The sequence below is a fragment of the Ostrinia nubilalis genome, chromosome 9 (genome assembly GCF_963855985.1).
Source record: "Ostrinia nubilalis chromosome 9, ilOstNubi1.1, whole genome shotgun sequence".
Taxonomy (NCBI): Eukaryota; Metazoa; Arthropoda; class Insecta; order Lepidoptera; family Crambidae; genus Ostrinia; species Ostrinia nubilalis.
The window spans coordinates 11046381-11060152 of record NC_087096.1 but is presented as its reverse complement, the minus strand read 5'-3'; the positions used below and the strand labels follow the sequence as shown (position 1 = coordinate 11060152).

At 38.0% G+C, this 13772-nt stretch overlaps 2 protein-coding genes and 1 long non-coding RNA gene across 3 annotated transcripts; 1 reads left to right on the top strand and 2 right to left on the bottom strand.

Annotated features, from left to right (window-relative positions):
- Nucleotides 1–1985: 1985 nt before the first annotated feature.
- On the bottom strand, nt 1986–4171 carry LOC135074628 (uncharacterized). Its single transcript, XR_010257866.1, has 3 exons — nt 3195–4171; nt 2729–2851; nt 1986–2365 (listed from the first exon to the last, which is right to left on the bottom strand). It is a non-coding gene; the product is annotated as an uncharacterized LOC135074628 (long non-coding RNA).
- A 1152-nt stretch (nt 4172–5323) lies between these two features.
- Nucleotides 5324–6334, bottom strand: LOC135074627 (BTB/POZ domain-containing protein KCTD5). Its single transcript, XM_063968986.1, has 2 exons — nt 6121–6334; nt 5324–6035 (listed from the first exon to the last, which is right to left on the bottom strand). Exons 1-2 carry the CDS (start codon nt 6319–6321, stop codon nt 5583–5585), a joined length of 654 nt encoding a protein of 217 aa, XP_063825056.1. The 5' UTR covers nt 6322–6334; the 3' UTR covers nt 5324–5582.
- A 474-nt stretch (nt 6335–6808) lies between these two features.
- LOC135074772 (nascent polypeptide-associated complex subunit alpha, muscle-specific form-like) lies at nt 6809–13741 on the top strand. The gene is made up of 13 exons (XM_063969155.1): nt 6809–7213; nt 7544–7892; nt 8078–8230; nt 8764–8964; nt 9329–9447; nt 9936–10077; nt 10148–10249; nt 10320–10421; nt 10498–10599; nt 11446–11560; nt 12130–12402; nt 12931–13019; nt 13518–13741. Exons 1-13 carry the CDS (start codon nt 6977–6979, stop codon nt 13739–13741), a joined length of 2208 nt encoding a protein of 735 aa, XP_063825225.1. The 5' UTR covers nt 6809–6976.
- The last annotated feature ends 31 nt before the right edge of the window (nt 13742–13772 follow it).

Below are 13772 nucleotides of genomic sequence, written 5' to 3'. Positions count from 1 at the left end.
TTTTATTATATTAAGCTATTTTTGTGTTGAATAAAGGAAGAATATTGGTGAAAAAATCACTTTGATTTTTGGGTATTTCACGTTCTTTTAATTTGTGATTTCTTATTGTAAAAAACTTAAATCTAAAAATTTTCTCAGATAACTATTTGCCCAAGGATCTATGCTATAGGATATAAATGTGTGTTAAATCGTTTTCACAATATTTTTATAAAAATTTCAGCTTGTAAACTGACGCTAAAGTGGAAATTTACAAAACCTGTGTGGACTTATTTTGATAGAATTCTAAAATACTAAACTAATTGCAATATTTTCTCAATTAACTATTTAGACGACGAAATTGCCTAACTATTTATGCCTATAACATGTTTGTAATATTACTGGTTTATGATTGTAACGAGTTGAAAAAGTACTGTTTTTGCGCCAAACGGCGTAAACGCTCTTAAAAAATGGATCGTCGAGACGTAGAACGTATATTACATGGTAAATATTTTGTAAATTAAAACCAACGCAATGTTGTGAATAAAACAACTTTTGGGGATTCAAATGACTATATTATTACCAATAAAATACAATCTGAAAAAACATGAGCAAAATCTGGAATTAATAAAATTTCTTGAAAACATTTTATTACAGATTTTCTTCATTTAACAGTATCTGACATTATAACTAAACCAAACTAAAATACATATTAGGTGTTATAGTATGAAATTGCTGAAAATTCATTCTTCCATACAAACATTTTTGTAAAGGCTGAAACGATTTTTTTTAAAGAACCAATCTTAGTTTTATGAAATTTTGTAAAAGTAGATTGAGACAACATTATGCTATCTATAGGATATCAAAAAAAAGAAAGTTGAGCTGTTTTTGAAAGGAATATTGACGAAAAAATCGGCAATTTCATACTTTAACACCCTAACTTATTCTCAACAGAGAACAAGTATTTGGTGTATAACATTTAAACAAATAAAGAGGAGAATTAAACTGGATTTAATACTAAATATTGTCAGATGGGTAATAAATATGTTACAATCAAAAGTAACATCTAATAACACACAACATGTAGGTATTAAATTGAAAAATATATAATCTGAAAGGGCCAATATTGGACCACCAACCTAGACAGCTGAAAAATTGCTTTATGCCCCCTAATTTGAAGGCTTTTTAACTGATCAGTATCTGCTGATAATTAGTTGTTATGATTGGTAGTTTATTATTCTAGACCAAACAACAACCAAGTTAACATCAGATTTCCTGATCTGTGGTGCGATTGTGTAAGGCAATCGTTTTCATTTGACAGTTCATAACGTACGTTATGATGTGTCAAACGGCTAATTCTAATTGTGTAAGGAGTTCATAAAACGATAACGATATGATAACGATTTGATCGTAATTTTATACGATGAGTGAATGATGATTATGATTTTGACAGAAAATTCGAATTGTCTAAGTTTCATGAGCCCATTGCTAATGTCAAATGATTGCGGTGACTCGTAACTCATGATAATCGTATAAATTCTCATAGAGGTGTAATTCTATCCTCGTCCTCGTATGCAAATTGTTAATTTATTTCTTTGAAAGATAAAGTGTGGTAAGCGGTGTGTGCTTGGTGTTAATGGAAATAAGTTTTAGTGAGACACAAGAGTTCTTTTTCATCAACAACTATAGCACTAAAAGCTGAGTTACACGTGTTAAGTAGATAAGTGTTTTTCACTTAATTTTACGTGATTAAATTGCACGTACTTAAAACACAAGCACAATCTAAATTTTGACTTGAAACTTACTACTAAGTTTTGTACTATACTACTACGAAATTAATTACTTAAAATTAAGTCAATAAAGTAGTTAGGTAGGTACCTACTTAACACGTTTTAATCAGCCTTAACCCACAATACTGCCAAAGTGGTAGGGTAAAGTTATGTTGGGACATAAGTGCCCTGTGTGGGCTTATTTACAGGAATAAATGACTAATAAAATAAAGAAAACTGTTTAAATATACACATCTTTTTATTTAAATTCTTTACACAGACACAGACAGCTATAAGTACTTCTTTTGTGGTCAGCCTTCGTCTCTTTACAAACTAAGTTTTCATTTTAAATATAATACTATAGGTACTTTAATCACAGCATTCTTGAAAACTTAGTTTTTTTTTGGAACAATCAACAAGATATAAAATAACCATGAAAAATCAACAGCCTCCCTACTCATTTGTACTTGTCGTTTTTTCTAACAAATAATTATGCAATAAAATGTATTGTTTTAAACTTTTATGGTTACTAAAATAATAATCATTAATACGCTTCGAAGAGTTCCAACACTGGTAGATGGTAGGACAGGTGCAGGCGCTGCTGTAGAACAAGATGAGAGCTGCAATGACAAACAAAATAACATGTTAGCTGCTAGCTAGGATATAGCAACAACACATATCTATTATCCTACTAATATTATAAATGCGAAAGTTTGGATGTCATAATGTCTGGATGTTTGTTACTCTTTCACGCCAAAACTACTGAACGGATTTTGTGTAAACTTAACAGTATTATTGTTTGTAACCTAGATTAACATACAGTCTATAATTTATGACAATCTGTGACACACTAAATTTTAAGCGGGTGAAGCCGCTGGCAAAAGCTACTAAAAATACCTTCATTATTTGTGCAACATAAATCATACTGTTCATACATAATAATAATATAAACATACATTATCATATTCCATTATTTAACTTACATATTTTAGAGTAGCAGTAGCAGTAACTGGAGTATTCTCCACCTGGATGTGGGAAATTATTGGAAGAGTTCCAACACTGGTAGGTGGTGGGACAAGTGCAAGTGCTGTAGAGCAAGACGAGAGCTGCAATGAGAAACAAAAAAAACATGTTAGCTGCTAGCTAGAATGTGGCTGAAAAATTGTGATAAATCTTAGTCACTGTTTTTTTTATGCATAACGAGGCAGGTATTTGACCACAATCGCACCAAGTGTTAAGTGGGTTGCAGTCTAGGATGGTACATATCTGCGCTGTAAGTGCCTATTCACTCTCGCCTTGTAAACACCCAGATTATAGTCTTCGGGAAAGACAGCAGCAGGCAACAAATTCCAGTCCCTAGCTGTTCGCATTATAAGAGTCATAATAATGTTATGTTGTGTAAGTATGTTGAACAGTTTATTGGTTAATGTCAATAAAAATAGGCCTTACCGTTTTCCAGGCTTGCACCTCTTTAGACGCCCCATCCCCAATCTTGTTTAGTGCCCAGGACGTGTTGCGCCAGAACTCAAGTCAAGGAACCCTCATCACACGACCACGCGCTGTTACTACATTATTTAGCTGGGTCTCCATCTGGCGTGGGCAATTATTCTTGCCTTTGGCACTGAAAATGAAATTGATTATTTGATATGAAGAAACCAAAGTTACAGGAGTAGTTATTGAAACTTGGGTTGTTTTCATTTTTGATAGAATGCCTTAATTTAGTGTAATAATCTATACTTACTTGTGTTTATAAACAAATTTAACATAATTCAAAAACTTCGTAAAAGTTTTTCAAGTTTTTTGACACTTGACAGATAACACTTGTCATTCACAGAACATAGATTAAAATACTACTTCTCAAAACACTTATTAAGAAGAAGTATGTATAATTTATTAAATGTGAGATTAAGTTCGCCTTAGGTTAAAATTTTGGCATTAAAGTATAAATAAATAAAAAGAAGTAAGCATTTCACGTCGTTTTTCGTAGTCCATTAACGCCACCTATTGTAGAGTAGTAGTCAACTTAGCCTGCCTAGCCTTAAAGTATGTATGCCACCTGGGGGCGGGTAGTGAAACTCGTATTTCATTCGTTCTATGCGTTTGGTTATATGATTTGCAGAGGTAAATTTTTAGTTCGAATTCAATGTTTTTATGAATAAAAGTATGTTATTAAGGTGCAATCATAAAATTTTATTAAAAAAAAACTGCATTTGAACATGGATTTGATTTGTTATTTGTTAAAAAATAATGAGTTTTAGCGAATATTTTTCATTAATAAAACGCAAATCCATGAAACGATTATATACGACCGGTCACTTTTCGGTCTTCATGGAATGGACAAAATTACACAATTCGAATTTAGTTATACGATCGATGATCAATTGTATTCATTGTCCATCCATGAACAACTTTACACAATCGCACTTCTGAACAATTGTACTATGTATTTAGGGGTACTTTAATATATCACTGTTAATTTCTAAGCTGTCTTTCTGTGTGCACATTTAGCAAATATGTAGCTACATTTTATAGATGTAAAATTTGTGTTACAAAAATGGAACATGTCTATATATTCTATTTTGGTGTTAAATATACTTATATTATAGTTGAATAAAACTCACAAGTTACTGTAACATAAAAAGGCACCTAATTTTGTTTGAAATGTGCTACTTAATGTGCTAAATGTATATCTATGCTATTATAACTATAAAACTATTAGATTCTTTATATTAATATTGTATAAATTCCTTATTGGGAGTGACGTTTCAAACAGTTCTTAGAATCATTTAGCATTTACTCTCAAGCTATATTATTGTTTTAGACACAATCAACAATCTTAGTATTTCATCCCTTCGAATTACGGCTTGACCCCTGCAGAGCATGATTGTCCACAGTCCACACTATGCAGGGTTCAATATATCCAACTGTTACAAACACACTTCTGCATGCAAAAAAAGCTGCAGGTTTTTAATACATAGTAACTTACACTAGCATTACCATAACTCACAAGAATATAAAATTTTAAGCTATAAAATGTAGTAAAATAGCTAACTGTTGTCTAGCCCTCTAATGCTTGTTGCTAGGTATTAATTTCAACCAACAAACTATGACTAAGGTCCAAGGACAAATCCTTGTTTGCAATAAAATGTCTAAGCCTGATATAAGTTAGGCATTGTAACATTTAAACAGTGGTCCGTAAAAAAAATATTTAGCTTCCCTTACAAATGTTTTACATGTTTGTGTAATATTATCTTTCACCAGAGACACATTCACAATATTTACACCTATTTGAACATTACAAGCAGACACATTACAAAATGTAAAAAAATAAAATTCAACTGTAATATTAATAATTACATTCTAAACTCTTCTTAAGACTTTAAGTACGGGTGGTTTATAATTTATATTGATCACTAACACTGGAGTACATAGCCCTTACTTGTCTAAACATGCTATATTTGATTCTACAGTTGTTTTATTGCTAAATTATCACCACCTTCTTTGTTAGGGAAGCTAGAATTTTACTTTCTTTCCACTTTACAGTTTGAACAAAGTTTATAAAATACAAGACACTCAACAAATTTAACAATATTATGTCATAATAAACATTCAAATTATACCTCTAGTTACCTCTGTTATATCAAACTGAGTATTTCTTTGTTTTATGACACCAGCCAAGTTACCAATCAATTGATGAATTGACTATTCAGAAAATCTAAAATGAACAAATGTATTAAAGAAACATAATAAAGACTGTCTGTTTACACTCTACTAATACTTATATACACAATTCACACACAAGAGCTGACAGTCTCAAAAAATAAGTTTGTACTAAGCTCACATACGTGAACCTTTTTGTTGGAGCACCTTGGCGCGGTCAGTGGGCTCGATATCATTGCTGTTCACAGTACTGCCACACTCCCGACTAACAATACACAGAAACTCTGCATGTTCATCGTTTCCATAGTTGTATTGGGAGCCAATATTTATCAGCTGTTCAAACTTCCAACCATCAGACATTGATGAAACCATTTGGGTCAACTCTTCTTCATGAAACTGAAGAACTCTGTAAACATGCTTTTTGCTATCTTTCAGTGGCCTCCTTTCCTTCTGACGTATTCTTTCTTTAACTAATTTAATCAGCTCCGTAATATTATAAAATTCTGCTTCCTCTAGCACTCCCTCTTCGGCAATATCATTATTTATAACCAGTTTACCGTGACGAAGATAATTGAGCACTGGAGAAAAATACGTAGGATCTCTATCTATTAAATAGGCGCCGGTCTCGTCCTGGAACAATGAAATTTGAATAAAGCACTGTACGCATAAAAAGGACACAAATTATCATACAAAAGACGAGAATTTTTGAACTAACCCTGTCAGAAATCAAGTCACTGTCCTCTTGAACTAATCGATATAAAAATGAATTAGGATCTCTACACAAAGTAGTTTTCGTAGTTAGAAAATATGTGCCACCAACGTTTAGTTTGACCCATTGCTTACTACTCCGCCTTTCATTGTTGAATTTTTGATTATTTTCTTTCACAAATTCACCGTGTCCAACTCGATCCGCCATGGCGTACCATAAACACAACAATCATTTTTTTTATATGTCACATTCTATCAAAATGGCCGACATGTCTATGGATTTTTTTACATGCATGCCAATTTTATTCTTGTCACAAAATCGACTAATTTTAGTTAATCGATATATTAAATAAAAATAATAATTCTACATATAATTAAAAGACACTGCATCATCCCTTTCATCAGCATTGCATTATTATGATGCTAGAAAAGGTTATTCCTTAACATTTTAAATATTTGGCTAATTTATACATACACCATCATCACAATAATATGGAGCAATTTTATAGTATTTTTCAGTGTACATTAATATTTATGTTTATTGGAATTATAATTAATTTCCATAAGTTTAATCATTTATTAGACCATATTTTTTTACGTTCCACGTTCTGATGTCTCTGCTGGTCTATGTAATTATTTAGTCGATTCTATAAAACTATTGATTTAGTCGATTCAAATGTCAAAGTCATGAAGTTGGTTGATGTTGTACATCACTTTTGCCTCTTTTGCTTGCTATTTTTTAGTCAAACAATTTTGGTGAATAAAGAAATATCATCAATTTTCTCAAGTAAAAGTTGTTGATTGCGGTAACTGTGAATCTATCAATATAATGTCTTTTGGATAAAACACTGTAGTATGTCATAATGAGTAACAATTTGGATAATGAAAGATCGGTTACAAGTGGCAAAATGTATCCAATTGATTTAGCGCCTCAAAAGATTACTATTGTGAAAAGTGTATCTAATACGGAAGTTAAAATGGCTCATTTACTCCCTGGGCAACCGAAAACATCAGGTTCTGGTCAGATTATGACGCACGCCGGGCCTGTGGGCCTAATGCGTCCAGCTGCTCAAATCATATCTCCAAGCGTCGGTTCTCAGGTAACTGCTTTCCAAGACTCATAATTGCAATTTACTTTCTTAGATAAATCAATATTAAATAGTTATTATTAAATACCATGACAATTATAATGATTTACTAATTAATGTTATTAATGCTCATGGTTTTCTCAAACTATTAAGGTTATCTCGGATAAATGCTATGTTTGCAGTTAAAAAATCATATTTTACTTTGTAGGTTAACCTTAGGATAATGTAAGATCAGTCTCCTATACATTTAATCTCAGTTAAGTGTGGAAAATGCCAGTTATGGCTTAAGAAAAAATGCATTGTAATTGTCTTAAATAAAACAATATGCTTTCCCTTTTCCAGCCACAAATGATTGTGAGTGGATCACCAATATTGCAGGGCAGTCAAATTGTGAGTCAGGGTTCTCAACTTATTGGTCAAGGCACCCAGATAATTTCACAATCTCAGCTTATAAGTCCAAGTGGCCAGATTCTGAGCCCGGCCACACAGATCATAAGCCAGGGGTCACAGTTGTCTGCTCAAGTTTCCAATAACAGCACAGGATCGAATAATGTCCAAACGAGTGCTACCCCACCCGTGAGTGGATCTCAGGTGCTCAATGTTGGAGGAATGGTGGTCAGCTCCTCAGTGAGGTCCCTACCACCCAGTGTTCGAGTTCTGTCACCTTTACAACATGCCAACACCAGACCAGGTAATAGAGCATTCTCATTTTTATAGTGCTAGCTAAATATATTAGTGTATTTAGTACTAACATTACCAAAACTTAGTAACTTTCCAAACTAATACTCATGGTTTCATTACATTCTTTGTAGAATGAGTTTCTGATGATTCTGCACTACCAAAAGCCAAATCTCTAACTGAATGGTTTGTCCTCAGCAGTATTATCAAGCGTGAATGTGAGCACTGCGGGTGGAGTGCTAGTGAGTAAAAGTGTGGGCATGACAAGCCATGTGCCACGTGGACTAGCTGCCGGAGCTTCTCTAGCCGTCAGGCCTGTCACCCCTGCTGCTTCTCAAGGAGTTGCCCAAGGTAAGAATGCTTTAAACTAAATAAATCATTTAAGTACACATAAACAATTTATTTCAACACACATTCACATGCAAATGAATTAGGTACTATACAAATTGCTTTAATATCATTATCTGTGTGAATACCTATTTATAATCTCACTTTTTTATTGTTGTCCTCATATCTGTAATTATACCATAATGTAGGCAATTATTGAGTAGTCTGTTGCAACATACTGCTTTCTAACTAAATTGCACACAACCTGTAATGAAATATGTCTTTATCTCTTTATTTAAGACATACAAAACAGGTTACAGCCAAAATAAGATTTTCAGATACAAATATATTTTATGGACTAGGTTGTTATGTTACTCTTACTGTACATACAACATCAAAAAACTAAACAGCAGATGTTATTGCAGAATCCAAAACACACAGAAAAAAATACACATCAAGGATGATTAAAATTTGACGCCCTCTGCCCCATCTAGGGGACATAGGACCTTAAGCAATGATTTAAATAGATGACTTGTATCATTAAAATTTGTTACCAGGAGCATGGGCAACCAGCAACCGTGGGGCCCGCGGCGCGCTGGTGTACGGGGGCCGCACGCCGGCCCCCCGGCCCGCCAGCCGGCCCCCCGCGCCGGTTGCGGCGCCTCTGACCGTGGCCCCCGCGCTATCGCAGACCTCGCTGACCTCGCAGCCTTCACACTCGACCGTCGTCACATTGCCGCCTGCCACCGTCTTGACTTGTAAGTGAAATTGTAAAATAAATATTGACAGATTTGTATGTATTAAGTTTCAGTCACATGACGTCCACTGCTGGACAAAGTACTCACCCAAGGACTTCCACAAAGTGGTCCTGTGCCTCCTGCATAACATGAAGTAAAATATTTTAAATGCTGATTCAGTCTCATTATTTTAAAGATTGCCAATTCTTAGAGATCTGTTGAATGGGACTGATACACCATGGTATCACTGTTGTGTAAATCTCAAAAATAAAACTCAGTCTTTATCATCCATAAAGTTTTTTATAGAAAGAAATGATTTTTTTTTTCGTTACATAAACTTCATAAAACTGTAGAACATATAAACCATGATTGTGATTGAATTTAGCGAGCGGTGTTATATCGGGTACAGTGCGAGGCGCGGCGCCGCGCTTGCAGGCGCCAGCGGCGACTTCCACGCCGTCACCTCGGCCTCTGCCCCTGCTGCAAAGGAATTATCAGCCTAAGGTGAGTGGGAGAATATATTAATACTATGTTTTATAAATAACCCAAGTCCTTCTACGACCTTCTTTGTGTATTAATCTAAGTTCACATCTATGACCTTCTTTGTGTATTAATCTAAGTGTGGGTACTTATATGGGTATAATGTAACAGAGATTTGGGTCTGTATCTTCTAGCTATACATCAATATGTCTGTTTCTGAAGTGTTAAATGTTTCATTAGAACCTTTCTTTTAAAATAAAACACTACTGTTTTATTTATAAATAACATAGACTTAAAGCTTATGATATGTTTCACTTTCTTGTTTTCCTTATTGTCTTCTATCTTGTCTTTTAGGCTAAGTTCAGATGGTCAATAATCATGTAAATGGTCCGTAATATGTATAGGATTTCCACGCGCTTCGACGTGAAATTATCTGATGCCTTAATGTTTTGATACACTGTATACCTGCTTACCAATAAATTACCAAAATTAAATAATAAACGTTCATATAGGTGGTGGGCGTGGCCAGCGTAGGAGTCCGCGGCGTGGTGGGCAACAGCGCGCCGGCGCAACTTTACTATGAGGTACCGCGCGCCGCCGCGCCGCACGCGCCTCGACCGCTAGCGCCGTACTACTCGCAACACCAGCCGCCAGGTATGCGAATATAGTTCTTATTGCTTTACTTTTAGCTAAGAAACATTAGCGAAACCATGAAGCCATTAAGGTACAATATGCCTCGTGGACAGCGCGCCGGCGCAGCTGTACTACGAGGTGCCGCACGCGCCGCGACCGCTAGCGCCGTACTACTCGCAACACCAGCCGCCCGGTATGCGAATATAGTTCTTATTGCTTTACTTTTAGCTAAGAAACATTAGCGAAACCATGAAGCCATTAAGGTACAATATGCCTCGTGGCCAGCGCGCCGGCGCAGCTGTACTACGATGTGCCGCACGCGCCGCGACCGCTAGCGCCGTACTACTCGCAGCACCAGCCGCCAGGTATGCGAATATAGTAACAGTTCTTATTGCTTTACTTTTAGCTAAGAAACATTAGCGAAACCATGAAGCCATTAAGGTACAATATGCCTCGTGGCCAGCGCGCCGGCGCAGCTGTACTACGATGTGCCGCACGCGCCGCGACCGCTAGCGCCGTACTACTCGCAGCACCAGCCGCCAGGTATGCGAATATAGTAACAGTTCTTATTGCTTTACTTTTAGCTAAGAAACATTAGCGAAACCATGAAGCCATTAAGGTACAATATGCCTCGTGGCCAGCGCGCCGGCGCAGCTTTACTATGAGGTACCGCGCGCCGCCGCGCCGCATGCGCCGCGACCGCTAGCACCGTACTACTCGCAGCACCAACCGCCAGGTAACTAAAAATCAAATCAATAATTTATTTCAGACTTACAATCCATACACTAAGAAGAAATATTTTAAATCCAAAACAGTCAACTTTACATCATAAAAATAAAACTATCAATTTTACACATGCAGCCGAACCCACTGCGTGATAAATGGACAGTCTACTCGACCAGCTACAACGCGCAGAATGTCGTTGGAGCTCCCACGCACATGGCTCAGCATAAAGGCTGCCCTTTTTCGAAGGTTGGCATGGAAGCCATCAGTTAGTGCTTCGGCAAACATGCCCGATGCGCTGCAGTACCGTGGCAGCCCCAGCAACATCCTGAACGCGTTATTATACTGTACACGCAGGGAGTTAATGGTCTTCAGCGTATAACTGACCCACAGAAATATAAAAATAATGCATTGCAGCGCCCTACTATTCGCACGCCATGATACTCTTTGCTTTACTTTTAGCAGGTAAGCTAAAAAAATTTAATGACTTGACATCTAAGTAAGAGCAAAGAGACACCTGCGATATTATCAAGAGTTCCTCACTGGATAATCCCTGCATAATGTGGTTTTCCAAACTTGCACAACATATTCTAATGTTGAGCAATGCAAGATTTTTACATCCTAACTCATTGAACAAATAAAATTTAACTGACGTTTTTATTTCAGCTAGTACAGTGAGCACTGTAACAGTAATACCGGAGAGTCGGCCTCCGCCCACTTCCGTCCAGACTACGCCTGTGGTGCCCCGCCCATCCATACTGAGGAAACGCGACATTGAAGGGTAAGAACTGGCACTCCAAACTTACCACAAATTATTAATAGCTTTTACTATAACCACTTTTCCTTTCACAATTTTTTTATTGTTGTTAGAACCAACCGACCCACATGGGATCAACATAGTGGGGCAATTGAGGGGCTCGTGACTAACGCGTGAACCTTCGATCACAGTCAGTTGTGGATGGGTCCGGTACCCACCGAGCTCCTCCGTGCCTCGGAGAGCACGTTAAGCTGTCGGTCCCGGCGGCCGACATAATGCCGGTGGCTGTTACTGGTTGGTTACTAGCCTAGAACGACCTTCATTCAATCACAGGACCGCGGAATTGGCTGATCAAATTCATTATTACAAATAATATTTCAAAATTTTTTCGTTTCAAGATATGAATCTGAAGTAATAAAGTTAAATGTTTCAGAAGCTGCTTCCTTCAAACAGTTAATCACCGGTTTCTGAGATCTTTGATTGATCCGATACTCATATCAACAAAACAGTTATCAATAATATTATAAGCATGTTTGTTTTTGTGCTTAGAAATCGTTTAAACTCGAACACCAACTGACTTAATACATCAACAGGTCTCCAACGAAGCCGACTAATGTTGTGCCGCCCGCCCCGGTGGGGCAAGTGTCAGTGGCCCCGGTGACCCTGACCCCGCTACCGTTGCCGGTGAGCGTCAACAACACTTGCTACAGGAGCGAGGGCACGTGGGAGGACGTAAACCGTGGTGGAGGCCCGGGCTCCGGTGGATCTACAACGATATCGGCGTCGTCGTCGCCCGCGCCTGACGATGAGCCCGACTTGCCGAGGATGGATGACGTCTCGCCTAGGAAGAAGCCGAGGAAACAGATGTGAGTATGATGATTATTATTTTTATAATTGATGCCATGACTCTGTTGGTGTACCCTAAGGCCTCAGCCTCGAATTTAGCGGGCAGCGGGGCGGCGGCGGTAGCGGCGCGAGAACGGCAGGATCTTATGCGTAAAATCAAATAGACCGGTTCTCGAAAACAGCGGCGCGGGAGCGGGCAACGAGCGGGCAGCGCACTCCTTCTTTTGCCCACAATAAATCGAGCGTTAGGAATAAATTTAAATCGAAATAAAATTTTCGCCGTTGTTCAGACATTTCGTTTGCGAATAAAAACAAATATCTCGACAACACAACTCCGAACACAACACTTCGCCGCTAAAGCGCCGCGCGAGCTGCCCGCTTGTTTCGAGAACGGGTCTGCGTTGCCCGCCCCGCTCCCGCGCCGCCGCCGCTCCCGCTCCGCTGCCCGCTAAATTCGAGGCTGAGGCCTAAAGGATTATTCTACTTTGCCCCACCAGTAGGGTGCCTTGTGTTCTTTCAATAAAACGACTGTTGTTTTTTGTTTCCAGGTTAACTAATGAAGTAAGGCAGTGTGATTTCACTCCTGACGAGACGCCGCCCACACCACCGCCGGTCAACATCAATCCGCCACCTAAACGTAAGTAAAAATTACTAAAGTAACATCCTACTAACTGTTAGTAACTAACATTAACAGATTTTTTTTAAAGTAAACTTTTTGATTTCTACAACACAATCTCTCAATTTGTATTATTCCAAGTTAAAAAGTCTTTAAAAACTCCTCGTCGTGACGTCATACTTCACGTTACATCTATGGCAGAGCTTTTTGTTTGACAGCTCATAAAAAGTATTTCTTGTCCACCACCCAATGAGGGCTTTTGTTTTTAAACTTATTAGCTGGCACCATTGGCGACTGACCCTACCTAGTCCACGCGAGTGCAAATGCGAAGGTCCTCCATCACTTCAGCGCTCACCAGTTGGCGCCACTGTCTTCAGTAAAAGTGGCGCCAACTGATGAACTCATTAACAAATCATAAAACAGTTCCTATCAGCATATAGTAATATGAATCTACTTTATGCCCCCTAGGTCCCCAGTTCCTATCAGTTATACGGTTAAATTATACTTCTATCTCCCCAGGCCCCCTACTAAGCTCAAGCTACGTATGCGGCTGGCGGGGCACGGCGCTCCACTTCACGCGGCCGGCCGACGTGCGGCGCCGCGAGCCACGTGCCAAAGACATCCTGGCCATCGCCAGCCAGAAGCACGTGCTCACCAGCGCTGAAGGATGGAAGGTGCACCATCTCACCGCGCAGATGGACGACTTGGTAAGAGTCGTAGTTAGAATTTCAACCTTGTTATAACTAATGAGAGTGTACAATGCAATGGCGGACA